Below are 27,081 nucleotides of genomic sequence, written 5' to 3' on the forward strand. Positions count from 1 at the left end.
AAGGGGAGCAAATCGCACACTTACTGTTGGCTATTAGGAGTGTGCTCACCTGTGTGAGGGGGGCATAACGTTGCCATGTGTGATGCATGTACAGACAGAAATGACTCAAAGAGTTATTGTGCAGAACTTCATAAGCTGTTGGATCTATTTATTTAAGTTAAATGTCTTGTACCAGGTAAACATTGAAACCCTGCAGGACAGTGACACCTGAGGACCAACTTTTAACACCCCTGCCTTGATGACTTTTGTTGTCATGAAGAGATATAGAGAAAATGAGATTTGATAAAATAAATATAATATAGCAGGGGCCTCATGCACAAAGCTGGAGTAGGTAGGTACAAAACCAGCGTACGCCAAATATCATCAACTTTTGAGATTTTATTTTACTTTTATTTATTTAACCTGTCTTGTCCAGTATCTTAGCAAGCCATCTGTTTGTTGTGTTTTGCTGAGAAAATTTGCTCTGCCAAGGGGAGATTTATGGATATAAAGCTCCTCTTACTCTGATTAATTTATTTATTTACTTTTATTTATTTACTTTGAATTATGGAACCTATGTAATCTTGCTGGACCTGACTGGAGAGGGCAGAAAAAGAAAGAAGACAACGAAAGAGAAAGAAAGAAGAAAGAGGAGACAAAAACACCAGAAATAGAAGAAAACGACCTTTCCATCCAAGCCATCACCAGACAACAAGTTGCTACACCCAAACAGAAACACACCAGATATTTTCCTACTGCTTTTACAGAAAAAACAGAAATGAAAGTAATCAAGTTCCTAATTACTAACAAAAAAGAAAAATCACAAACGTATCACAACAACAATCAAAGTACCAGATAAACACTCAGAGAAAAAAAGAAAATTTCCCTCGACGTACAGACCCATCAGACAACTCAGTGACCGGGTCAACATGCAAATGATGAGGAATAGGGAGTGATCAGAGATGAAGAGTGGTGAGGGAGATTGTGCAAATGCGACCACTTCTTCACAGAGGCCAGAAGCAGACTAGGGAAGCCCAGAGAACCGGCTCCTCAGCAGCAGCCCTGGAGCACGAACCCCAGCTACCCCACATCAAAGACAACCCCAGGACCAGGTGAACATCCGGCCCTCAACCTGTTCTAATTTTTTTCATTTTGGCCCGCTGTGTATTTGAGTTTGACACCCTTGACATAGACTATTTAAAGTTATTGTGATGTCAAATGTAATCTTTACAAAGTTTTATCTATTTGTCTATTTAAATATATTTGTTGATTTAATGTCTTACTCTTTACCAGATTTAATGTGGCACTCCTATCATTAGTAATACAACGCAAACAGGGCGCAGTTTCAGCAGTGGAAAAGAGCAACAAGAAATAAAAGGAGTCTAATTAAAACATCTTTTTCTTTTACCTTTACCACAGTGTTCCTTTGTAAAATTTCAGAGATTCAAGTTAACACTCATGAAAAACTATACAAACTGGGTCATTATCTTAGTTACTTTATATTTTTTATAGTTTTTTTTTTTTTTTTTTTACTTGTCTTGGCAGTTATTCCAGCTGGTGTTCTTCTTCCTCCATTTTTCAGCTGTACGGAAACATTGAGGGAGTAACACACTCCTGGAGTCAGGTTACTAAACGTCACACAGTTTGCGTTTGTCGTCAACTCCTCCACAGTTTCTCCTTCAGTGCAACGTGTTACAATGAAAGTTTCCACTTCAGCAGCAGGAGAGTCCCACTGCAGAGACAGAGACTCTGTGCTGATATTAGAGACTGTCACCTCAACTGGATCAACTGGTTCTGTAAGACAAATGCAGAAAAGGTTTTTTTTTACATTGTAAAAGTCTGTAAAAGTATTTTACAGTAAAACAAGTGTAAAAGAAAACACAAGAAGAAACTTGTGTTCCCCTTTGTTAAAAATAAACCAACATCTGGTTTGACAAATTCATTCATGCATCTGTGCTCATAAATGAAGCACTGTTATTCCAACTATCAGATTTTTTTTTCAGTTATCAACTATTATCAATTAAAGGGCATCTCAAGAATTAAAGTACCAATGTCTCAGCAGGATTTAGAAAAACTTGTCCATGCATTTATCTTCAGTAGAATAGACTAATGCTTTCCTTACAGGTCTCCCTATAAAGTCCATTATACCGTTGCAGTTAGTCCAGAACGCTGCTGCTTGAGTCCTCACTAAGACCAAGAAAGTGGATCATATAACTCCAGTCTCAGATCTTTACACTGGCTTCCTTTTTGTCAAAGAATTGCCTTCAAAATCCTGCTGTTAGTTTACAAAGCACTGAATGATCTAGGGCCAAAATAAGCCAGATCCCTGCGGTGTTCAGCTTTTATGCTCCTCACATGTGAAACAAACTGCCGGAAAACTGCAGGCCTGCTTAAACTCTCAGCGGCTTTAAATCAGGGTTAGAAACTTTCCTATTTGCCACCTTTTATCAAAGCAACTGGTAATTCTTACATTGGAACTTTTATTTCCTACCTTTTATCTTTTTTCACTTCAGCTTTTGGTCTTTATTTAATTTCTGTTTAAAGTTTGTTTAATGTACTTTTTAGTGCTTCTTCTGCCCCCTGCTGTAATGCTTTTAATGTTTCATGTAAAGCACTTTGAAAAGTGCACTTTGAGTTCCTTGCAACTGTTTTCCAATGGGGTTTCTTTTCTGTAAAAGGCAAATAAACTGAAGTGAACTGAACTGATGTCTTGTACATGGAATGTGCTATAAAAAATAAACCTGCTTTGCCTGTCTATCAACATGTCAACAGTCAAACATCAAGTGTCAAAGAAAGCACAAGAAGAAGAGACTTGTTTCCCTTTGTTAATAACAAACCAGCATCTGTTGTAACAAAAACATTCATGCAATGTTCAGACATTTACAGAGCACAGTGACTTTCAGCCAACAACTATGTTCATAATTGAAGCACTGTTAATCAAAGTATCATATTTTTATGTCAGGTTTACCTGTAAATACAAATACAGAAGCAGTTTTATGTTTTATCATTAACCACTAGGTTTTTGACTGATGAGCTGTTCACTCACCAAGTCAAAGTTAATTCAATACTTACAAAATTTTTTCCGGTTTCCAGTTGAGTGAACACTGGCGTGTCTGTCGCTGCTGCTCACCCGTAAAAGTTTACAATTTAAATAAAACAAAACATTGTTTGTACAGCATTGGATGGTGTTATTGGCCAGTGACTTTGGAATTAACAGTCTACATGTGATACCGATGCTGGCTTTCTGCATTTCTGCATTTACCCAACAAGCATTTTATGCTTGTTGGGTAAATGTTGATGTCTAAGGTTTTAGTTAAAACTCCATATGGAGTGTGTGTGGATGTGTTCCTGTCCCCATGGTAATGACATGGCTTATTTTCCTGCATGAAATATTTGGTGGGTCTTGCTGAGCCAAACATATCTCCACAGGTGGGCTGCTGCATGATAAAGTTTGGGAACCCCTCCTAAAGTTGGACAGTCTCTTATCTAAGTTGAGAAGACTTTTTAATTTTCTGATGTTATTTGAATCCCATCAGGTGAACTAGCTGTTGACCATTTCATATTTTTAGTAGTAAATATTGCTGTTGGTGAATTACTGTAAATGTACTACGGTAAACTTGCATCTAAATGACATACAGACAAAATAAAACAATCATGTTAATTATCTCAACAGAAGATCATCATTAATATAAGAGTACTGGTTTGACTTTTGTATTGAATCATTTGATGAGAAGAGAGGAACACTGGACTAGTGATTTGTAGTTTTATGTGAATGTTGGTCTAGAATAAGCTTTGAGATTATTAAGTCTATGTGTGTGTATGTACACCTGCACAAGTGTGAGCATATGCATGCAGTAAATGTGTTGGGGTGGCCTAAGTGAGTGTGTGACTCATGGCCTGACTTTGTGTCCCAGTCCCGTCCTGCCTACAATCTCTGGAAGTCAGAACAGAAACATGGTATTAAGCCTGGGTCGGTTCCCTCTCGTGGGCTTTTTTACAAACCAACACTGGAGGGCGCTATTGTGTCAGATTTAATGCAGTCAGTCTGCTCTGATAAAGCTGGACGTGAGGAAGAAAACAGAACTGATGAAGGAACAGAGACACAACATCTGGATGAAGATCAAAACTGTATATTTTCAAATGTAAGAAACAGACAAAATATCTGTAAATATTAAGTTACTTCTTATTTGTTTTTTCTTTTTTTGGAGTAAATGAATGAAACACTATATTTTGTGACAACAAAGGACAACAGGTGCAGCTTGCAAAGAAATGGCCTCTTGATTGAAGTTAAAATTAATCAATCTTGACATCTTAACAGTTTCCATCATTAGAAAAACATGTTTTTTCATTTTATTTTATTTTAGCTTTCAAGGTATAATGTTGCCCATAGTTATGTGGACATCCTGTAGCATCAAGACACCTCGTCAGGAAAATCACTGTAGCAGAACTTCACTGAAGCCCCTTAAATCAGAGGGGCTAAGCTACTACAGTTAGCATTTACTCCTGATGAATTTGTGCGTGTTGAGTGTAAATTCATATTCTCAGTAGCTTAGAGTGCCCATAAAAACCAGCTTTGCATTTCAGTGATTGCTCGTCTAGAGTCTAACCCTGAACTGAGATATCAAACACAAGTGCAGCCAGCCAAATGTTAGTTTACTTAACAAGTAGCAGCATTTACATGTAGCCACAAGATGACGTGTGGGGCAGGCGTGAGGGCTCTGTTACCATAAGATGCCTCATTTCCTCATACAGTAATGAGATCACAGAGATGGTCAAACTTTCTGATTCCAGTCACTGTGCTGAACTGTCATGGAGGTTGTGTTTCTTGCAGTGGTGTGATGTAGCAGGAAATGGTTTAATTGGGACTGCCCAGTTCAGTAGCCTACTGTAAAGTATTCAAGTGCATTAGTCTGGATGTATTTGAACAAATCTTAGCAAGAAACCAGAGTTAAGTTTGAATATTTCAACACACTCATCCTCTCTATTCAGCCAAACTATGATATGAGGTCTCTGACTTTAGAGACCATTTATCAGTGCAGGTGTCTCTGAAAGCACATCATTAACACTCCACAATGGCAAACACACACAATGACATGGACCCAATCAACCACCTAAACCTTCAGCTTGGTCTCAACTGTAAATCTGCACCTGTTGTCTTATTTTTAGATTCTATGTTGAATTCAGAAACCCAAGACTTCAGATAAAGAAAACTGTTAAATAATGGGATTAAAAATATATGATTATTAAAAAGTAAAGTAAAAATCCTATAAATAAATGAGGTGATGATATTTCTGTTACTTTAGAAGTTATTATACACTGTATGCTGTGATTCTGATCTGGGAAACATTAAAGACATTCATAACCAGACTGCAGATTTATCTCTTTATTCACTTGCTTAACAGGAGTATATAATATAGCATTATGTCTACTACCAGATTTACCGTACAATAACTGGTCATTTTTATTTTAATAATGTAAAGGAATCATATGTTTCTATGGAATCAGACACAGAGTATAAAACATTTAGAACAAGATTACAGGATACAAGATTAACAAATGATTTAAGACTTTTCTGATAACAGTTTCACTAAGTTTTTTTTTTGCACAGTAAAATGTATTTAGCATCTTTTGAATGGAAACAACAAAAACATATTTTACACTGAAAATAACTTCTTTTAAACACATTTTTATTAAAACATCATTTTTCTTCGAGTATCTTATTCTACAATATTTCAAAATATAAAATAAAATAAAGAATTTACCATGACCACTTTAATTTTAGCCTTGCACACTTCAGAAAAGACTGAAGCATTAAACCATCAAACTGTCTGACTCATCATTTAGTGGCATTGTTGATTTATTAACTGTACTACAGTGAAACGGTAAATAAACTGGTAAGTAAACAAAATAAAACTTTGTCTTAAAGGCACTCACTTTAAAAGCAAACAAAAAAATGTAACTGTAAAATGGAAAATAGTAAAATATCCACTGACATCTTCAACCTTATTGCCTTAATTCCGGCCATTTGTGATTCTTCTCTTCATATCATAGAGTACAAGTAAAGTAAGGCTGAAATATCTAGTAGATAGAAATGAATAAAACATGGAGGGTGTCCACTTCTTCTGGTGTAAAACTTTTCAATTAATATTAAATGACTCCTTAAGGTTTGCTTCCGCCTGTTTTTGTATGATATAGTTCCAGCTTTTTGGGATCTTGGCAGGCTTTGCATTGTACTCTTTTGCAAAGTCATGGTTGTACTTTGCCATTAAATATTTCCAGTAGTCTGATGCCTCAAGTTTCACGTCTTGAGCAGTTTTCCAGTTTGGCAACATTTCTTTGTAGCTCTTAAATGGATGTGATCTACGGTAGGTGTCATAACAACGAAAATTCCTGTTTGTGATCACAAGAGAAGAGCAAATGTCAGTTACAAGTTTACAGGAGAAACAGGATGTGTATCTACCCAAACCTGTTGGTCGAAGTGTTCAGTGTGGGCCTTTCCTCCTGCTTCACAAGGAGCATTGCAGAAAGGAGACTGTTTGTCACCAATCAGTTTGGTGAAAAGCTCATTCTGGGGCTTCAAATAAAGATGTACAGTACAGCCATTTTCTGTACTGCTTTTGTATGATCTTCATAAAGGGGAAAAATTTGTTCCTTTGTGTTTTGCTAAGTGTGCTTTAGAATTGTAAAGTAAAAATATACGTATAAACAAATTAAGTAATGACATTTAGAAACAGTACACTATACACTGTATACTGATATTCATATCAGAGAAATATTAAAAACATTCATATCCAGATTGTAGATTTTCTCACCTTATTATCTACTAAGAAGTGCATCATGCAAGATTCCTACAATACCAGTTTTATAACGAGTTATTAAACTTAAATTTCTTTCAAATGTGCCAAGGTTTATCAGTGCACATATTTAATATTGTGACAGTTTAAAAAAGGAAATCTTTATATTTTTATATTGATGACAGTAAAATCTTTCTGTCCTGTAAACTCTACACAAACAATTTTTTAACACGCTGAAATCAAAAATAATTGTCAGATTTCTGTGTTGTTTGTCACTGACACAGAAATTCATATATTCATTCTGAATCAGAAATCAGTTCATCATTGATTTAACTTTTCTTGCTATCAAGTTAAAGTTATAAAAATTAACTGAGTGATCTTTGAAAGAAAAGGTCTACACAATCTTCAATGTTACATATTTTAACTTAAGCAACAATAAATAAGCCTTTAATAAAATGTATATACTACATTTCTCATTGATAAATGTATTTGCTGTGGTTTTTCCCCCATCTTTTTAAATACAATTTATTATCTATAATCTAATGGGAAAGTGTCTACAAACTTTTCACTTACAGTGTACATTAAACCTGATTAAAAGCTCTCAGTGGGGACCCTCTATGTATCCCTCTGGAGACGAGACATAGTTTAGGAGGAATGACATTTAATCATGGAAGACTCTTGAAGGCTCACTTTTGCCTGTTCCTCTGTGATCTTTGTCCAAGAATCAGGGATGTCAGCAGGTTCTGCATAATATACTTTGGCAAAATCTTTGTTGTATTTTGTCATCACATATTTCCAGTAGTCTGATGCCTCAAGGCTGGAATCTGGAGTAATGTTCCAGTCTGGAAAAAATTCTTTGTAATTCTTGTAAGGATGACTTTGATATTTTGTTTGAGAGCAGCGAAATGTTTCTTTACTGATCACTAAGGATGTGCACATGTAGGTGGTAAGTTTCTTTGTTGCAATAAACTTGTATTTACCCAGACCCTGTGGCCGATGTAGTGAAGCAAAGTGTTCAGTGTGGGCTCTTCCTCCTGCTTCACAGAGAACTTTGCAGAATGGACACCGATGACCACAACCAACCACTCTGTTGAAAATCTCATTCTCAGGATTCACATGGAGACGTTTGAGTTTTGTTTCAAAGGGTGTATTTTTAAACTTCTTCCTGAGAGTTTCTGCCATGTCCTCCACAGACACTGTGAGCCAGTGAGCAAACTGATCCTGGTCAGCATTGTTCAGGATCATGAAAGCACCAAAAGCATCCTGGGAAATGACCAGTTTATCACCAAGTTCTTTGCACATTTCTTCAACAAATGTCTTCAAGTCACCACACTTCTTTTCTTTGGTGTGTTTGATGGCGTCATTTATCCTGTTGACTCTTGACTGCAGATGTTTGTCCTCAAACGTTGCAGAGCTGTTTGAAAAATGTTTCTTCACTTGTTGAAGAATTTTTTCTTTTACATAACTCTCATAAGAAGAACAATATCTGTAGAAATCATCAAACTTATCATCTGATAGCAGATCCAGTAAAAGTGAATACTGGAAGGACTTTCGTGTGCTGAACTGCTCCTTCGTCAGCATTTCATCAATGATATCTGGACCAAGGGAACGGTTGACAAAGTCCTCAACAGCAGGCTTCAGACATTGTTCTGTGAATTCGTCAGCCTTCTTCTGACACTGGTCTCGTTCATGGAACATATCTTTGAAATCATCTCGGAACTTTTCTTTGTTTTGATCCAGACATCTACGAGGATCGTTTACATGTAGAAACTTTAAATGCATTTTCTGAAAGCGTCTGGCTGCAAATCCACAGATGTGCTGTTTTAGAGAAACCTCAAACTCAGTATCTATGTTCATATCTGTGGATTTTTCCAGGCTTTCATCAATAATGTGAAGCATCTCCTGAATGTAAGTGTCATGATAATCATAATTTCTTCCCACTTTTTCTGCTACAAACTGAGTGCAGGAATCTATGATGCTGTCAGCTATTTGTTGTCTCATCTTTACATCATCTTTGCATTTGAAAGGTTCCAACCCACAATCTTTGATGCTTGTTTCACTCAACATTTTATGAGTGTGGCTCCCCTTTGCTGACAGATTAGTTATCAGACAGTAAGACACACTGTTGAAAACATCTTTGGGCTTTTGTTCAGAGAAAGACAGTTTCTTTAACGTTTCACTCCACATCTTATCAAACTCTTTGTCCAGCTCTGTCTCTGTCATCTCAACCTTTTTCTTTCGACATTCATCAATTAACTCACACACTGCTTTCTCTATTACTGTTGTGTGATTCTTCTTGATTTCATCCAGTTCTTTCATTCCCCATCTGATATCAGCTGCTGCTGTGAGCTGGTTGATTACAGAGTTTTCTAATTCTTGTCGAAGGCTCTTTGCACTGTTTGCAGAATCCTCTCTGTATCTTTCAACAAGATGAACATGACCCTCTGTTTGCTTGAAGTATTCCTCCAGATTGTCCAGGAGCTTGGTCTCCCATTCAGACAACACTGATGCAGCTTCACTTTTCAGTTGAGTGAGAAGTTCTGTCATGTCAGATGTTGCAGATTTTGCAGCAACGGTACCAAAATTAGAGATTCTCGTCTCTGCTTTGGTAACCCAGGTGTACATTTCTTTCTTGAACTCCCACTTCCATTTGTTGAACTCTGTGCAGAGTCTCATGTATGCATCAGCTACGAGGCTGTTTCTGAAGCTGAAGATGAAGTTTTCATGTTTTACGGCATTCCACAGACTGGTCATCCACTCTCTAAACTCCAAGATGTTATTAGCAGAGGCTTCACTCTCTCCCAGTAGATGGAGGATGTTTTTCTTGAGTTCATAGACAGCCTCACTGTATCCTGCATTGACTGGTGCCATTGGTGGGTTTCCATTCCAGAGTCCAGGAACGTAGCAGTTCCCAGTGTCTGGATTGTACTCCATCACATCAGTGAAGCTCTTGTTCTTCTCTTTCTTTTCCATTTTAGCTGCTACCTGGGTCATCTCATTCAGCTGTTGCAAGAGCAGTTTCCTGTCTCTCAGGTTCTTCTCATGAGCTGAAACATCAGAAACGTTCTGGTGAACAAACTGACATTTGGGCTTTTTTCCCACCTCCTTCATCCTGAGGAAAGCATGCACCACTATCTGCAGGATGTCCTTCATTTCTGTTGAATTCTCCATTGCAATATTGATAATGGTGATATCACTCAGCCCCACGACAAGTGTTGCAAGCTCATTGTCATGTTCATGGCTCTTGTCCAGCTGTGCCAGCTCTGATGACTTTAAGCCCTCAGTGTCGATGATCACCATGAAGTCACAGTGGAGATCTTTTTTGACGTCTTCATTGACTTTGATGAGCAGCATGAAGGCACCTCGAGTGCATCGACCACTGCTGACTGCAAACTGAACTCCAAACATGGTGTTAAGGAGAGTGGACTTTCCTGTGCTCTGAACTCCAAGCACTGTGACAACCATGATCTTGTTCTTTGGAGACACTAAGTCATTGAGCTGAGAGAGAACATCACTCACCCATCTGAGAGGTATGTTGGAAGCATCTCCATCTACAAGCTCAAGAGGAAATCCATCAAGTAACAGCTGTGCACAGAGTTTGGGCAGATGCTGCAACTGTTTAGGGTTGAAAGGGTCTGTTTCTGGAAGGGAAACCGAAGCTTCGTAGATCTGACCCATTTCACGGAAGAAGTGTTCAGTTCCCAGTGAGCTGTTGGAAAGTTGTCTGTCAATTTCTTTGATCTCTTCTTTGCTCTCAGAATCTTTACACTTCTCTTTGTAGAGCTCCCTGAGTTTAGACAGTTTTAAACAAGACAAGTTATCAAGGTTCATTCGCATCCATTTCAGGAAATAACACCTCTCTGTTCTTGAGCTGGATATGGCATCAATGAAGCAAGTCATAGCCGCTGACATGTCATAAGAGTTCTGCTTCTTCCTCAGTTCTTCTTTCTGCACCTGAAGATCACTCTTGTACTGCTCTATGTTTTCAGACCCAATCTTTCTAAGTCGAAATTCTTCCATCTCTAAAAGAGTCAGTTCCTTCAATATTTCTCCTTGCAAGGGAAGCTGATCTTCTTTGTATTTAAGGATGTCTTGAATACTTTCAGTGATGGCATCTGCTTTTTGCTTTCCAGCCTGGCACTCTGGAGAATTTTCATCAACCAATATTCCCAGTTCATGAGCCACATCAGCCATCTGCTCTACTGACATCTTCATCCTTGAGTTCCCAACTACATTACTGATTGATTCTCTCAAACATTTGACAAACTTTGCATTATTTTTCTGTTTTGTCTTTATTATGATGTTATTGTTAGTCAATTTTAACTTGGTTGCGACCTCCATCAAAGTGCTTGAATTGAAGTTCTTGTTCTGATTGTTTCCTACCAAGAAGATCTGTGCTTTGAGGTTTTGGTTCATTAGCAGCTCACATCCAAAGTCCAAATTATCAAAGAATACAAACACTGCTGCAGAGGTCTGACATAGAAAGGAGAATTGTGTTTCAAATGAAGCAATGTCACCATGAAGGTTAGCTATAGCAACTGGCTCAACAAAAATGTCCATGTTCTGGTTTCCACAAGGAAGGTACCAGGTAATTTCAGTCAATCCATTGGATATTTTTCTTGGACTGTCTCCACACTCCATGTTGTGATGAACAAAGGTGTCATGGTACTGCTGAGAACTGCTCAGAAGCTTGTTGAGGATCTCTGACTTAGACAAGGAGCATTCACCCAGTCTCACAAAAGAGACCATTGGAAGTTGAGAATGAACAATTCTTTCTTCAATGAAGCCTTTGGATTCTAAAAGATGTTTAGGTCTGTACTTTTTCACAATGTCTCTCATGGCCCACAGCATGAGTGTACACTGTGTCGTGTCACAGTTGGGAAGCAGCAGAGGTACAGAGAACTGACACATTGACATTTTTAGTGCCATTTCTTGTTGTACAAAACCATCAGAACACAGAAAGAGAGCGGTGATTATGTCAAGAGGGTTTAGCCCGTTACCAGTATTTGCACTGTCAAGTTGTTCATCAAAGTTTAATTTTAAAGTCTCTAATGCTTCATTACAATTTGGCTCACCTACTGATGTGCATATTGCATCCCTAGTTGTCACGTTAACCATCATCAGTTTCTTTAGAAAATACCATGGAATGTCCAATTTGCACTTTACAGGTTCATCATTGATGGTCTTCTTATCAATCTCGAGTATCTTGCTGAGTGACAGCTTCTCTCTGTAGTACTGCTCCAATCCCAGATCCTTCAGTAGTCTCTCCAGGTCTGTTTCTGTGGAAATAAATTTTATTATATTTTTTAAATGTTAGTGGGAATTGTAATATTCCAAAATGTGGATCAAAAACAATTAAACAACATGAAACCTTCATGTTGACTTTGTCAATGTTTATTCTTGACTAATGTCAATGTAATGTTGACTACCACCCTTGAACCACCACCTCACCATGGTGGAGGGGTTTGCATTTGCCATTCATTCTAGGAGCTATGTTGTTTAGAGCTCCCTGGTAGGGTCACCCCTATAAATACAATGGATCCATGTATCCCTTGCCCAGACATTAGTCTCCTGGGTCCCCCCCTTTAGATTGAGGCCTGGAGGTGGGGCTTCATGACAAGCACTTGGTAGCCAGGTCTGCACTCATGGGACCCAGTTGCACTAAAACTGAAGAGATGACATAGGTCCCCCACCACCCATGGGAGAGGCCATGTGGGTCAGGTGCAAATTCAGTTGGCCAGTTTCTGGGTCACGGTTCAAGCCTTGGCTTTCTCTAGCGCTACCTTTTTGTTAGGGAAGGAGCCTAAACTGGTGCATAAGATTGAGAGGTTCCTACTTGGATATACTTGGACTTGCCTTGACACAAGGCTTGGGCTCTCTTCCACTCTGGAATTCTCCTCAGTGAGAGACACTAAGAAGATGTGGGCATACTATTTGTTCCCAAACTTGGTGTCTGTACATTGGGTTCACCCTGGTGGGTAAGGCAGAATCCTACCTCTGATTCTTGGGAAACTTCAATGCTTAAGTGGGCAATGACAGTAAGACCTCAAAGGTGGTAAGTAGGAGGAATGGTTATGTTACTGGACTTCTGTGCTTGTTACACATTGTCCATAATAAATACCACGTTAAAGCATGAGAATGTCTACCTGTGCACTTGGCACCAGGACACTTTAGGTAGGGGTTTAGGATTTATGCCAACCCTAAACCATGGGTGGGCGGGCAGATGGACAGATGGATGGATGTTTATTTCCTTACCTGTGTGTGGAGGTTCAGCAAACGTCTCATCCTGCATTTCTTCAGGAAACTGAGGGTTATTTAGTTCCTCCGGTCTGTTTGTTGGGCTGTGTGTGTCAGACGCTGTTGGCACAGTTTCTTTCTCCTTGCAGTTGATCACCATGTAGCTCTCAAGTTCACCAGCAGGAGTGTCCAAATGTTGAGACATTAACTCGCTCCTGATTGTGTACACAGTTGTCTTAACATGAGAGCAAAGAGCTGTGGAAATAATAATAATGTTAAGAATAATTATTCAATATGACCATGCTTGCAGATCACATCATACTCTGCCTCCTAGAAAGAATCAATTTCATTTTCTGACCTTTACTACCTTCTTCAGTCTGCTGATTTTTAACTTTTCAGGCAGAACAAGCTGATGACTGTGGATCCTCTTCTTCTTCACAGTAAAGTTCATAAAATAACTCTTCGTTATTCATTCCCTTTTGATAAAGAAGAAAATATGTATTTAATTTAAGGGGGAGACTTAAATGAATAAATTAATTTATCCATCCATCCATCCATTCATCCATCCATCCATCCATTTTCTTCTGCTTGGCGGAGTCCAGCCCGCACTGGAAACAATTCTGATTTACTGCCGTCAATGCAGACCAAGCTCTGACACCGGTCGTACAGGGACTGGACAGCTCGTACAAGCGGGTCCGGTACTCCATACTCCTAGAGTGCCCCTCACAAGAGTCCCCGGGGGACACGGTCGAAGGCCTTCTCCAAGTCCACAAAGCACATATAGATTGGTTGGGCAAACTCCCATGCCCCCCCAAAGATCCTGAAGAGGGTGTAGAGCTAGTCCACTGTTCCACAACCGGGACAAAAACAACACTGCTCCTCCTCAATCCGAGGTTCGACTATCTGATGGACCCTCCTCTCCAGTACCCCTAAATAGACCTTACCGGGGAGGCTGAGGAGTGTGATCCCCCTAGTTGGAGCACACCCTTCAGCCCCCCTTTTTGATGAGGGGGACCACCACCCCAGTCTGCCAGTCCAGGGGCACTGTCCCCGATGTCCACTCGATGCTGCAGAGGCGTGTCAGCCAAGACAGCCCTACAGCATCCAGAGCCTTAAGGAACTCTGGGCAGACCTCATCCACCCCTTAGGGGGTTGCCAATTGCCACCGAGGAGCTTTTTAACCACCTCAGCGACCTCAGCCCGAGAGATGGGAGAGCCAGCACCAGCTACCCCAGACTCTGCTTCCTCATCGGAAGACGTGTTGGTGGGGTTGAGAAGGTCTTCGAAGTATTCCCTCCACCGCCTCACAACGTCCCGAGTCGAGGTCAGCAGCACCCCATCCCCACTGTATACAGTGTTGACGGAGCACTGCTTTCCCTTCCTGAGCCGCCGGATGGTGGACCAGAATCTCCTCGAAGCCGTCCGGAAGTCATTCTCCATGGCCTCTCCCATGCCCAAACTTCTCCCATGCCCGAGTTTTTGCCTTAGCAATCCCCGAAGTCGCCTTCTGCTTAGCCCACCAATACCTATCAGCTGCCTCTGGAATCCCACAGGCCAAAAAGGCCCGATAGGACTCCTTCTTTAGCTTGACGGCATCCTTTACCCCCCCGTGTCCACCAACAAGTTTGGGGGTTATTGCCACGACAGGCACCGACGACCATACAGCCACAGCTGCGGCTGCGGCTGGCCGCCTTGACAATAGAGGCACGGAACACAGCCAGTTCAGACTCAATGTCCCCCGCGTTACCCCGGACATGGTTGAAGCTCTGCCGGAAATGGGAGTTGAAACTCTTTCTGACAGGGGACTCTGCCAGACGTTCCCAGCAGACCCTCACAACACGCTTGGGCCTGCCAGGCCTGACTGGTATCCTCCCCCACCATCTGAGCCAACTCACCACCAGGTGGTGATCAGTTGACAGCTCCGCCCCTCTCTTCACCCGAGTGTCCAGAACATGCACCCGCAAGTCAGACGACACGACTACAAAGTCGATCATCGTACTGCGTCCTAGAGTGTCCTGGTGCCAAGTGCACATGTGGGCACTCTTATGCCTGAACAAGGTGTTCGTTATGGACAGTCCATGATGAGCACAGAAGTCCAACAACAAAACACCACTCAGATTCAGATTAGGGGGTCCATTCCTCCCAATCACGCCCCAGTGCCAGAGAGGTGACATTCCATGTCCCTAATGCTAGCTTTTGCAGCCGAGGATCAGACCGCCAGGGTCCCTGCCTCTGGCAGCCGCCCAGCTCACACTGCACCCGACCCCTATGGCCACTCCTGCAGGTGGTGAGCCCATGGGAAGGGAGACCCTTCACACTTTCGGGCTGAGCCTGACAGGGCCCCATGGGCAAAGGCCCGGCCACCAGGCGCTCGCCTCTGTCCCCACCTCCAAGCCTGGCTCCAGAGGGGGGCCCCGGTGACCCGTCCAGGCAAGGGAAACCTTGGTCCTTGTTTTCTCCTAATCATAGGGGTGATTTGTGCTGCACTTCGTCTGGTCTCTCCCCTAGACACCCGTTTACCATGGGTGACCCTACCAGGGGCATGAGCCCCTGACAACATAGCAGCCAGGATCGTCAGGACGCACAAACTCCTCCACCACGATAAGGTGGCGGCTCAGGGAGGAATTATTTTAATTAGTCAGAAGCTTTGTAATTAATTAATTACGGCGTGGCTCAGCAAGGTAGAGCGGTCGTCTTAGGGTTGCCGGTTCGATCCTAGGCCAAGTCGAGTTCATGTCGAGGTGTCCTTGGGCAAGACACCGAACCCCTAATTGCTCCTGATGGGTCGTGGTCGAGCGCCTTGCATGGCAGCTTCCGCCATCAGTGTGTGAATGTGTGTGTGAATGGGTGAATGTGATGTATAATGTAAAGCGCTTTGGGTATCATCCCAGGTACAGTAAAGCGCTATATAAAATACGGACCATTTTACCATTAATCTTGATTAACTGCACAACAATAGTTGCCCCTAAAAGCAACATTTTTAATCAAAATTGATTTTAGTGGATGACCCTAGTAATCTCTCAGAAAACTGCATTTAATTGCATTTTAATTTAGAACAGTTAATAAAGAAATAGAAAATATCCTTGGCCAAAACTGAACAGACTTAAAGTTAAAAGTGCCTTTTTAATTACTTTAACTAACAGCTCCAGCAGTTTCTAATTAATGTTAATGTTATAGTACTTTTAATTTTAAAATATTTTCATCCTCACTCTTCTTTAATACGCATTAATATCTGATGATAAGGCAGGGAGGGGATCAAACATTGGCAAATTTTTTTAATGTACTCATTTTCTTTGTAATTAATTAATCATTACTAACACGTTAAAGTCCCACCCTAAGTTTAATTACCCCATACACATGATGCAATTATTTAAATGAGGACTATGGATGTCCTCAAATACTAGATTTAAGAAAAAATCAAGGGTGTTTTTTGTTTGTTTTGTTTTTTTTTTTTTTGTTGTTGTTGTTGTTTTTTTTGTTTGTTTGTTTGTTTGTTTGTTTTTTTTATCAAGTGGCAGTCAAAGTTCACCCCTTATCTGCTAGGGGCTGGCTCCTAAACAGAGCAAATCCCCATAGACTCCCATGTTAAAAAAAAGGCCAACTTCACAGCAGAAATAAACAAGTTTAAAGCCTGGTACAAAAATCCATTTTAGGATTAATAGATCAAGTTTACCTTCATGACAACTGTAATGGGGGTGAATTTTTTTCTAACTCATCCGTTTGGATGTTATTTAATCATGAAATTTGGCATAATTAGGGGCGTGTCCTTTTGATTGACATGTATCCAAAATTCGCAGCAAGAAGGGAGAGTGCAGCACATGCCTTAACTTTAGCCCGCCTACCTCCGTTTGCACGTTAATTCACATTAGATCCGAGTTGGCTCAGTTAGCTCTTAGCTACAGGCAGCTCAAAGTTTGACAGACGTCAATCATCCACCCCCACGCTCACAGCCCCCCTCTCAGCGCCGCCACTTTGCCCATTTTTGTATTTTCCGGGAGTGATGGCAGGCGTTACATTGCCTGCCTGGTAGGAACCGCCCAACGAGCTTCACTTTTTAGAGATGGGATTTTTGGCTCTTTGAAAGGAGCCAGATCTTGAGGAACCGTTCCTTTCAAAGAGCCATTTAAAAGACTGACTAAGATATTGTGGTTCTCACAATATCTTACAAAATTTCACAATATATAAGAATGACAAACAATCAAAATATGTACCTATATGAACTCTACTTTATAAAATTAAAAAATTATAGGACATATATAGATTAAAAAAAGGATAAACCTGAGCAGTCAGTGCAAATTCTAGTAAATGTTTTGGATAGAACTCACAGTATTTGTTTCCAAGCAACACTCTCTGCCCATAGATGCTTCACATGAATGGGGCGTGTTGGACATCAGACTTCTATGATGTTATGTTAATTTCATATTGCTCAACTGTACGACTTCTTATTTACTTATTTATTCATGTATTTATTCATTCAGTCATTTTTAGCTGGGGGGGGGGGGGGGGGGGGGGGGGGGGGGGGGGGGCTTGGTGTGTGTGTGTATACGTGTGCGTGTGACTGTGTGAAAGATTTCGTTGGGTTGCCTATGGCATGAAAAGCGCTTTATAAATAAAGTTTGATTTGATAAAAAGAATGGCTCACAAATGAACAGCTCACAGTTGTGAATCGGTTCCCATCGTTCATTTAAAAGAGTTGTTCAAAAGAATCGATTCGTTCATGAACGTCACATCTCTATCACTTTTGCTCTTCAGAAACCTACGGGTGACATCACGGAGGCTCCGTCCATCTTTTATATACAGTCTATGTTATTGATCGGTATCTGGGAACTGAGGACTTCAACTGGAACATTTCTACTGATTTTGAAGAGCACTGACATCATCTTTCAATTTGTGGTAACTAGCACAATGGCTAAGTAGCATAGCATATGAACACGCAATAATAACACAGTTTTAACTGACTAATATCACTGAATCAGTGGGAGCTGGTCCAATGAGGGTTCGCGGAGACCAGATGGGCCAGGTTCAGAGCAGAAAGTGAAAACTTTGCTTTGCTTACATCAAAATATTTTCCAAACTTTTAAGGACTTGAGAATGAGAACTTGTATTTTCTTTTAGAAATGCATAACAACTGCAGTTTATCTCCATTGTGGATAACAGACTTTATAGTCCAAACTGAAGCAGATTAGTTCAGCAGTTTTTTTCTGAATGTGGAAAGTGAAAAAAAAAGTCACTCTTCATTTTCCAAGAATTAAGATGACGAACATCCTCCCTCTGTCATGCATTACATAAATTTTTGATGTACATCACCACTCAGAATTCAAACTGTATGAAATTCTTAAGAATGATAAGAATAATAAATTATATAAAATTGATGTTTAATGTTCTTGAAAGATGACGGAATGAATAGCTGTCCACTAAGACACAGCATCAAATGTTTTCAGTTTTTACCAAGTTGTTATTCCACTACATAAAACAACCTTTGTGCTCATTTAGGCAGAATGTTAAATTATATTACTAGTAAAAGAAAATAGACTTAAACAACACAAGCTACTTTGAATTAGTCATGTTCACTTTTCCCCAAATTTACCATAGAAAAAATATACAGCATGACACAATTTTTAATAAATTATTATATTTACTTTTACTAAAAGATGCAGTTACTGCATTGCAAGAACTATTAGGAATGTGCTGCTGAGACAGACCGACCTAAATTATAACTGGTTCTATTTTATCTTGAAATATGTCAATTTTGTATTCAAAATAGTGAAATGTGATAATAAGCAAAGGCAAAGCTATTTGTATAGCACATTTTCATATACAAGACAATTCTAAGTGCTTTACATAAAACATTACTAGCAGGTTGTCAGAAAGCAAAAAACAAGTGCATTTAAAAAAATGAGGATGTTTTTATCTGAGTGTTGGAGAGCAGGGGACAACGAATGCACTAAAAAGGACACTGACACAGAAAGAGTTGAATAAATGCTTAGTGAGCTTGTCTGCTTTTCAAAAAAGATTAATAGCCTCCAATTTACAAAAAAATAAAAACCTTAGTGAAAGAACTTAAAACCTGCGTTTTATCTAGTGACCAGCAGATGTTGACTTATGTAGTTAGAAAGAGGTCACTTTCTGTAGGCTTTAAATAATAGTGATAATTTGATTTTTGAGCTCAGTATACATTAGAAAAAAAAAACAAAAAACAAAAAAAAAAAACAGTTTTCCCAATAATTAGTTAAGCATTCGAGCAGGGTGCAGCGAAATCATTAAAACAAACTTTGGGAAATAAAAGAACTTAAAGGCAAAACACTAAAGTAAAATAAGATGAATTGCATGAAATAAAAAAAATGCAAGTACTGATATCTAGTAGTACCAAGACAGAAATGTTTCTGTGTGCTCACTCAAATGTCATAAAGGCCTTAATTAGAGCAGTCTCAGTGCTGTGGTGAGGCAAAAAACCTGACTGACAGACATCAAACCAGTTACCTAGTGTCAGGAAGTTGTGTAGCTGTTGTAATACAGCTTGTTCTGTAATCTTACTGAAATGGGGAGGTTTGATATCAGCCTGTAGCTGCTCATGAGTGACAAGTCTAAGTTTTTCTTTCTTAGTAATGGTTTGATGGGAGTGGGATTATTGGATGATTGTTTTTAGGGTCTGAGGGAAGACACCTGAAAGCAGAGCTATGTTTACAATTCGTAGATATCTAAGGCCATGCATCCTGTAACATTCTTGTTAAAACACCGGTTGGCAGGGCAACAAGACAGCGAGTTGTTGTTTTCAGATGGTCATGAGCTCATCCCGGTTTTTAGAATAATCAAAGAAAAGTGTGTCTTGGTGTTCATGTCTCTGAGTGGACATCAGGGACATATGTTCTTGTTGAAATTGTCAATGAAATTTACTGAATGTGTTGTACTGAGAGCCATGTACAAGTATTTACACTAACTGAATCTCTCCACTTCTTTACTGAATACCCAGGAACCCAGACAGTTTGAATCGCATTCAACAGTTCAGTAAAATCCAGTTTCAAGGCCTTAGAATGTTGTTTCCACACACGTTCAACCTACACGTAGTACGAGGTTTCCCAGAATGGGTGTACAGCCACAATTTGCAGAATTTTGTCTCTCACATCTGATTCCATATTCTTAAGCACAAGTTAGAGCCATAACTTGCTCTTAACAGAAAAACAAGATAGTAAGGCATGTCACACTATATGGAAAGCTGATTTTTTTTTTAATTAAAATCTGTTATTCTTCATAGTCTGGCAAACTTTTTTTCTAAAGTGCAGCAAGCTGAATCTACAAGGAGTGACAGCATACAGATACCTACACAAGTATAAAGAGAGTCTTATTAAACAAAACTATTTAAATTGTGTCACAATCTTGGACATCTACGTTCTGTTGGTTAAAAAGGAATAAGCAACATAATCTACAATCCTGATGACATTATATAGAATAAGGCTTATTTCAGCAAGACAATGGAAAACCACATTAACTGATTCTTAAAAAAATATACTATTGTTTTGGTTTATTCAAATTTTGATAAAAGAGGTGAGGAGAACTATTAGGGAGATGCAGTAGTAGAGATTTTCCCAACCCCACCCGAGTGCAGAATTTAACATCATCATTGTTTATTTTACTGACTTGTCCAACTTTCACTTTTTCTTTTCATGGTTTACTATAAACATTTTCACTATTTACAGTAAAAATCCTGATATAACCATCCTTATAAAACTTGGGCCCAATTTATTTTCCGAGCTGTGTTGCAATTTAAAATATGTTGCTAGATTTTGCAGGCAAACACAGAAAATACATTGAAGGATTACACTTAAAACAAGTATGGAGATCGCTCTCTCATATAGTGTGCATACACACACACACAGCACACACACACACATATAATATATTATATATGTATATGTATTATATATATATATATATTATATATATATATTATAATACTTTTTTGTAAACAACATCAATAATAGAGCCTACCTTTGGAAAGACTGCCCATGTAAACCTGATTTCCTTTGTAAAAATAGTCTACTTGCTGTGGATTTTTCTTATTTAAACTGTCCTCTGAATTTAGCTCCACACTGAACTGTTCATGACTAAGCAGTGTTGCTGTGCATGACGTCTCTTTTATAGTCTGCTGCTGGATGAAACTACTTTCACTTTCTGGAGTAACTGATTATTGAAGCCTTTTACAGAAAATTGTATGAAAAACAACCTACATGGGACACAAATGTTTTCCCTGCTGTGTTAAAGATTTAACACACTAAGCTTGGAAAATTAACTTACAAGTTCAAACAGAAGTGATAAATAGTGTACAATACTTCTTTCATGTAGTTGACAGAAAGTTGTCCTCCTTGTGTTTAAATACAGACACAGTAAAAAGTTTCTTTCATGATAGTCTCTTTTCACTCATCAGTCTCAGTTTCATGCATGTAAAGTAGTCTAATAAACAAGGGGAGCAAATCGCACACTTACTGTTGGCTATTAGGAGTGTGCTCACCTGTGTGGAGGGGGGCATAACATTGCCATGTGTGGATGCATCTACAGACAGAAATGACTCAAATTAAAGAGTTCATTGTGCAGAACTTCATAAGCTGTTGGATCTATTTATTTAAGTTAAATGTCTTGTACCAGGTAACATTGAAAAACCTGCAGGACAGTGACACCTGAGGACCAACTTTTAACACCCCTGCCTTGATGGACTTTTGTTGTCATGAAGAGATATAGAGAAAATGAGATTTGATAAAATAAATATATATCATGCAGGGGCAGTCATGCACAAAGCTGGAGTAGATAGGTACAAAACCAGCATACGCCAAATATCATCAACTTTTGAGATTTTATTTTACTTTATTTATTTAACCTGTCTTGTCCAGTATCTTAGCAAGCCATCTGTTTGTTGTGTTTTGCTGAGAAAATTTGCTCTGCAAGGGAGATTTATGGGATATAAAGCTCCTCTTACTCTGAGTTAATTTATTTATTTACTTTTATTTATTTACTTTGAATTATGGAACCTAGGTAATCTTGCTGGACCTGACTGGAGAGGGCAGAAAAAGAAAGAAGACAACGAAGAGAAAGAAGAAGAAAGAGGAGACAAAAACACAAGAATAGAAGAAAACGACCCTTCCATCCAAGCCATCACCAGACAACAAGTTGCTACATCTAAACAGAAACACACCAGATATTTTCCTACTGCTTTTACAGAAAAAACAGAAATGAAAGTAATCAAGTTCCTAATTACTAACAAAAAAAGAAAAATCACAAACGTATCACAACAACAATCAAAGTACCAGATACACACTCAGAGAAAAAAAGAAAATTTCTCTCGACGTATAGACCCCCAGACAACTCAGTGACCTGGTCAACATGCAAATGACGAGGATAAGGAGTGATCAGTGATGAGGAGTGGTGAGGGAGATTGTGCAAATGCGACCATTTCTTCACAGAGACCAGAAGCAGACTAGGGAAGCCCAGAGAACCGTGCTTCCTCAGCAGCAGCCCTGGAGCACGAACCCCAGCTACCCCGCATCAAAGACAACCCCAGGACCAGGTGAACGTCCGTCCCTCAACCTGTTCTAATTTTTTTCATTTTGGCCCGCTGTGTATTTGAGTTTGACACCCTTGACATAGACTATTTAAAGTTATTGTGATGTCAAATGTAATCTTTACAAATTTTACAAGTTTTATCTATTTTGTCTATTTAATATATTTGCTGATTTAATGTCTTACTCTTTACTAGATTTAATGTGGCACTCCTATCATTAGTAATACAACGCAAACGGGGTGCAGTTTCAGCAGTGGAAAAGAGCAACAAGAAATAAAGGAGGTCTAATTAAAACATCTTTTTCTTTACCTTTACCACAGTGTTCCTTTGTAAAATTTCAGAGATTCAGTTAACACTCATGAAAAAACTATACAAACTGGGTCATTATCTTAGTTAGTTTATATTTTGTATAGTTTTTTTTTTTTTTTTTTACTTGTCTTGGCAAATATTCCAGCTGGTCTTCTTCCTCCATTTTTCAGCTGTATGGAAACATTGAGGGAGTAACACACTCCTGGAGTCAGGTTACTAAACGTCACACAGTTTGCGTTTTGTCTTCACCTCCTCTACAGTTTCTCCTTCAGTGCAACATGTTACAATGAAATGTTTCCACTTCAGCAGCAGGAGAGTCCCACTGCAGAGACAGAGACTCTGTGCTGATATTAGAGACTGTCACTTCAAACTGGATCAACTGGTTCTGTAAGGACAAATGCAGAAAAGGTTTTTTTTTACCATTGTAAGAAGTCTGTAAAAGTATTTTACAGTAAAACAAGTGTAAAAGAAAACACAGAAGAAACTTGTGTTTCCCTTTGTTAAAAATAAACCAACATCTGTTTGACAAATTCTTCATGCATCTGTGCTCATTAATGAAGCTCTGTTATCCAACTATCAGATTGTTTTTTATCAATTATCAACTATTATCAAATAAAGAGCATCTCCAGAATTAAAGAACCAATGTCCTCAGATTTAGAAAAACTTGTCCATGCATGTATCTTCAGTAGAATAGAACTAATGCTTTCTTTGCAGGTCTCCCTATAAAGTCCATTATACCGTTGCAGTTAGTCCAGAACGCTGCTGTTTGAGTCCTCACTAAGACCAAGAAAGTGGATCATATAACTCCAGTCTCAGATCTTTACACTGGCTTCCTGTCTGTCAAAGAACTGCCTTCAAAATCCTGCTGTTAGTTTACAAAGCACTGAATGATCTAGGGCCAAAATAAGCCAGATCCCTGCGGTGTTCAGCTTTTATGCTCCTCACATGTGAAACAAACTGCCGGAAAACTGCAGGCCTGCTTAAACTCTCAGCAGCTTTAAATCAGGGTTAGAAACTTTTCTATTTGCCACCTTTTATCAAAGCAACTGGTAATTCCTTACATTGGAACTTTTATTTCCTACCTTTTATCTTTTTTCACTTCAGCTTTTGGTCTTTATTTAATTTCTGTTTAAAGTTTGTTTAATGTACTTTTTAGTGCTTCTTCTGCCCCCTGCTGTAATGCTTTTAATGTTTCATGTAAAGCACTTTGAAAAATGCACTTTGAGTTCCTTGCAACTGTTTTCCAATGGGGTTTCTTTTCTGTAAATGGCAAATAAACTGAAGTGAACTGAACTGATGTCTTGTACATGGAATGTGCTATAAAAAATAAACCTGCTTTGCCTGTCTATCAACATGTCAACAGTCAAACATCAAGTGTCAAAGAAAGCACAAGAAGAGACTTGTGTTTCCCTTTGTTAATAACAAACCAGCATCTGGTGTAACAAAAACATTCATGCAGTGTTCAGACATTTACAGAGCACAGTGACTGTCAGCCAACAAACTATGTTCATAATTGAAGCACTGTAATCAAAGTATCATATTTTATGTCAGGTTTACCTGTAAATACAAATACAGAAGCAGTTTTATGTTTTATCATTAACCACTAGGAAACAGGTTTTGACTAAATGAGCTGTTTCACTCACCAAGTCAAAGTTAATTCAATACTCAGAAAATTTTTTCCAGTTTCCAGTTGAGTGAACACTGGCGTGTCTGTCGCTGCTGGCCTCACTCCGTAAAAGTTTACAATTTAAATAAAACAAACATTGTTTGTACAGCACTTGGACGGTGTTATTGGCCAGTGACTTTGGAATTAATCGGTCTACATGTGATTACCGATGCTGGCTTTCTGTAGGCAGCCCTACCTGTGTACTAATCTTTGACAAATTCTTACCTGGGACCTCTGGCTCGCTTGTTTTCCTTCCTAAGAGAGCGATGTTGATTCTCCAGACAACACGCTGGTTTGCAGTCAGCTGGCTCCTGTGTCCCTTGTCCACCTGCAAGCAGGTGCACTCCTCCAGTATCCTGCTGTCTGAACTTTTAAAACTTCGGCACCACAGCTGCACTCCACAGCCACCACCTGGTCTTGACATCCACCCGGACATTGCCTTTCAGCCCCATTGGAGATACATTCACTGTGGATCACGCGGTAAGCTCCATTACAATGACTCTTACTCCATAAAATCAGCTTGGTCCACTTCACGCCGTCATCCCCGTAATGCTGGCTGGGGTGTTAATCACAGTGTCCTGGCCAGCTTGCCAAGGTCAGCTAACTTTGCAGCCAAGAACAAGTCAACCACTGTCAAGTCAACCTGTCTGCTCTGCACTTGCAGCAGGGGGTGGAGGTCTCGTGATGTTAAGAGTTGGAAAGTCGTGCCTGTTCCTGCTGCTCCCGTATTCTCCTCCTTCGAGTTACTCTGCCTCACTGCTGCCTGGACCATCTCCTACAATTGTTGATACCATCTACCATTCCCCCCAAAACATAGGACTTTTTAAATGACTTCTCTAACCTCCTTATACTTTTCTTATCTCTCCTTAGCAAAATCCGTTTACTACCCTGGTCGTAATTCAGTCCAATCAACGACAAACTCCTCTTCTCTCTCCTCACCAATATTCCTAGCCGCCTGACTCTCTTCCCCACCACATGCAATCCACTGACTTCTTTAAACTCACTCAATGTCCTTCTTTGTCTCCAAAATCTTTGACATTTACCAACACCTGCCTCGTGGGAAGCTGCAGTCTTGTAAATGAAATCAGTATGAAAACCATAAAATGGACACTTTGTAAAAGACTAATCAACACAATAAAAATAAAAGGAAGGTACTACCTTAAAAGTTAATTGTTAAGTTTTTTTTCCCTTGGACCTACATCTGGAATCCCTAAAGCATTAGTTCTTTGTGAGGCATCATGACAGGTTTGTAGCTGCACTGAAGATTAATTTCAGCGATTTACCAGGTCTTGAATATCACTCAAAGTCCAAAGTGCCACTCCTTCCCAAGTCACGGCTGACCTGGTGACCTTCAGAGCTGGAACTAAGTCATAAAAATTCCTTTGTGATGTTTTAACAGTCAGACTCCCCCTCTTTGGGAAGGATTTCTCCTGGTGCTATAAGGAAAAAGATCCATCATTCGTTTAATTTGTTCAGAAGATTAAACAAAAGTTCCAGTCTTTATTTGCCAAGGCCAAATCCACTAAACTGACCAATGTGGACAAATGATAGACTAGTCTAAATCTCTGTTTTAATGTGTGCATGTCAGTGCCCAGACCCTAACCAAATAGAAATGCTATGACCTGAAAAAAGTCATACACTAAACACATCCAAAGAGTATGACCGAGCTAAAACAGTTCTGTTCGGAAGAATGGCCTAAAGGTTATTGAACGTTGCAGTTTTTCCTTGCCCTTGTTGCTCCTGGGTGGATGTAATAATTGACTCTTCAGAGTATTGAGACAGCATTGTTGTTAGTGTTAATTACATGAACTTGTATTGAATCATGCAATGGAAAATTACATACAGTCTAAGTTCATATGTTTTATTTTTTTATTCTATAAGTTCATATAAGTTCATATCACTGCAAGCTTAAAATTGCAGAAGTATGCACATCTTATAATAGACCTGTTATTGCACGACTCGCCCAGACAAAGCTGTTTGACTGTGTGATTCCCATTGCTGCAGCTGTTAATAAAACATCCTTGCTATATTCTCATCCAGTGTGTGAGCCTTAGAAATTTCCACGACAACCATTAGAAGCCTCTTGCCAGACAGAATGTTATTTGCTTGTTAAGGAGCAACATAAAGGTCAAAAATCTGGTAAATGTTTAATCTTAAATATACAAAATTTTAATGTTTTGCTTTGTCAGCTGCCTGCCAAGAAAATTGAAAAAATAATCTCTTCTTTAAATGCAGAATAAGAAGAAGGAAGACACTGATCACAAAAAAAGTACATTTAAAAACATGGCTGCCTTTCTACCCACAGCACATGGCAAAGGAATACCTACAGGGAACCAGAATGTCCATGTGAACCCTTTTGTACTCACTCATGTGGACAGGGGGGCAGTAAGAGGTTGTAAAATAAACCTCACCAGAACACAGCTACAATCAGGCCTGGACTGGCCGTCGGGAGCAGCGGGACTATTCCCGGTGGCCTGGGTTTATTAGTGGCCTAACTGGAGGAAAAAAATAATAAAAAGTAAAGAATCACGGTGAACTACATTGGT

At 39.4% G+C, this 27,081-nt stretch overlaps 1 protein-coding gene across 3 annotated transcripts in view; it reads right to left on the reverse strand.

Moving 5' to 3' along the window:
• LOC121639469 (up-regulator of cell proliferation-like) overlaps window positions 1-13,482 on the reverse strand; it is a 24,306-nt gene extending 10,824 nt beyond the window's left edge. The window contains exons 1-4 of one of the 3 annotated variants that reach the window (XM_041984709.1): window positions 13,369-13,482; window positions 13,029-13,265; window positions 7,584-12,052; window positions 5,343-6,269 (exon numbers count right to left, since the gene is read on the reverse strand). In XM_041984709.1, the coding sequence (XP_041840643.1) occupies window positions 6,117-6,269; window positions 7,584-12,052; window positions 13,029-13,215 (4,809 nt within the window). In that variant the 5' untranslated portion in view covers window positions 13,216-13,265; window positions 13,369-13,482 and the 3' untranslated portion in view covers window positions 5,343-6,116. Of the gene's footprint in view, window positions 1-5,342; window positions 12,053-13,028; window positions 13,266-13,368 lie in introns of those variants that run through there. The other 2 variants (XR_006010168.1, XM_041984708.1) reach the window with 2 other exon arrangements.
• Window positions 13,483-27,081: the final 13,599 nt, after the last annotated feature.

The sequence above is a fragment of the Melanotaenia boesemani genome, chromosome 5, assembly GCF_017639745.1.
Source record: "Melanotaenia boesemani isolate fMelBoe1 chromosome 5, fMelBoe1.pri, whole genome shotgun sequence".
Lineage (NCBI taxonomy): Eukaryota > Metazoa > Chordata > Actinopteri > Atheriniformes > Melanotaeniidae > Melanotaenia > Melanotaenia boesemani.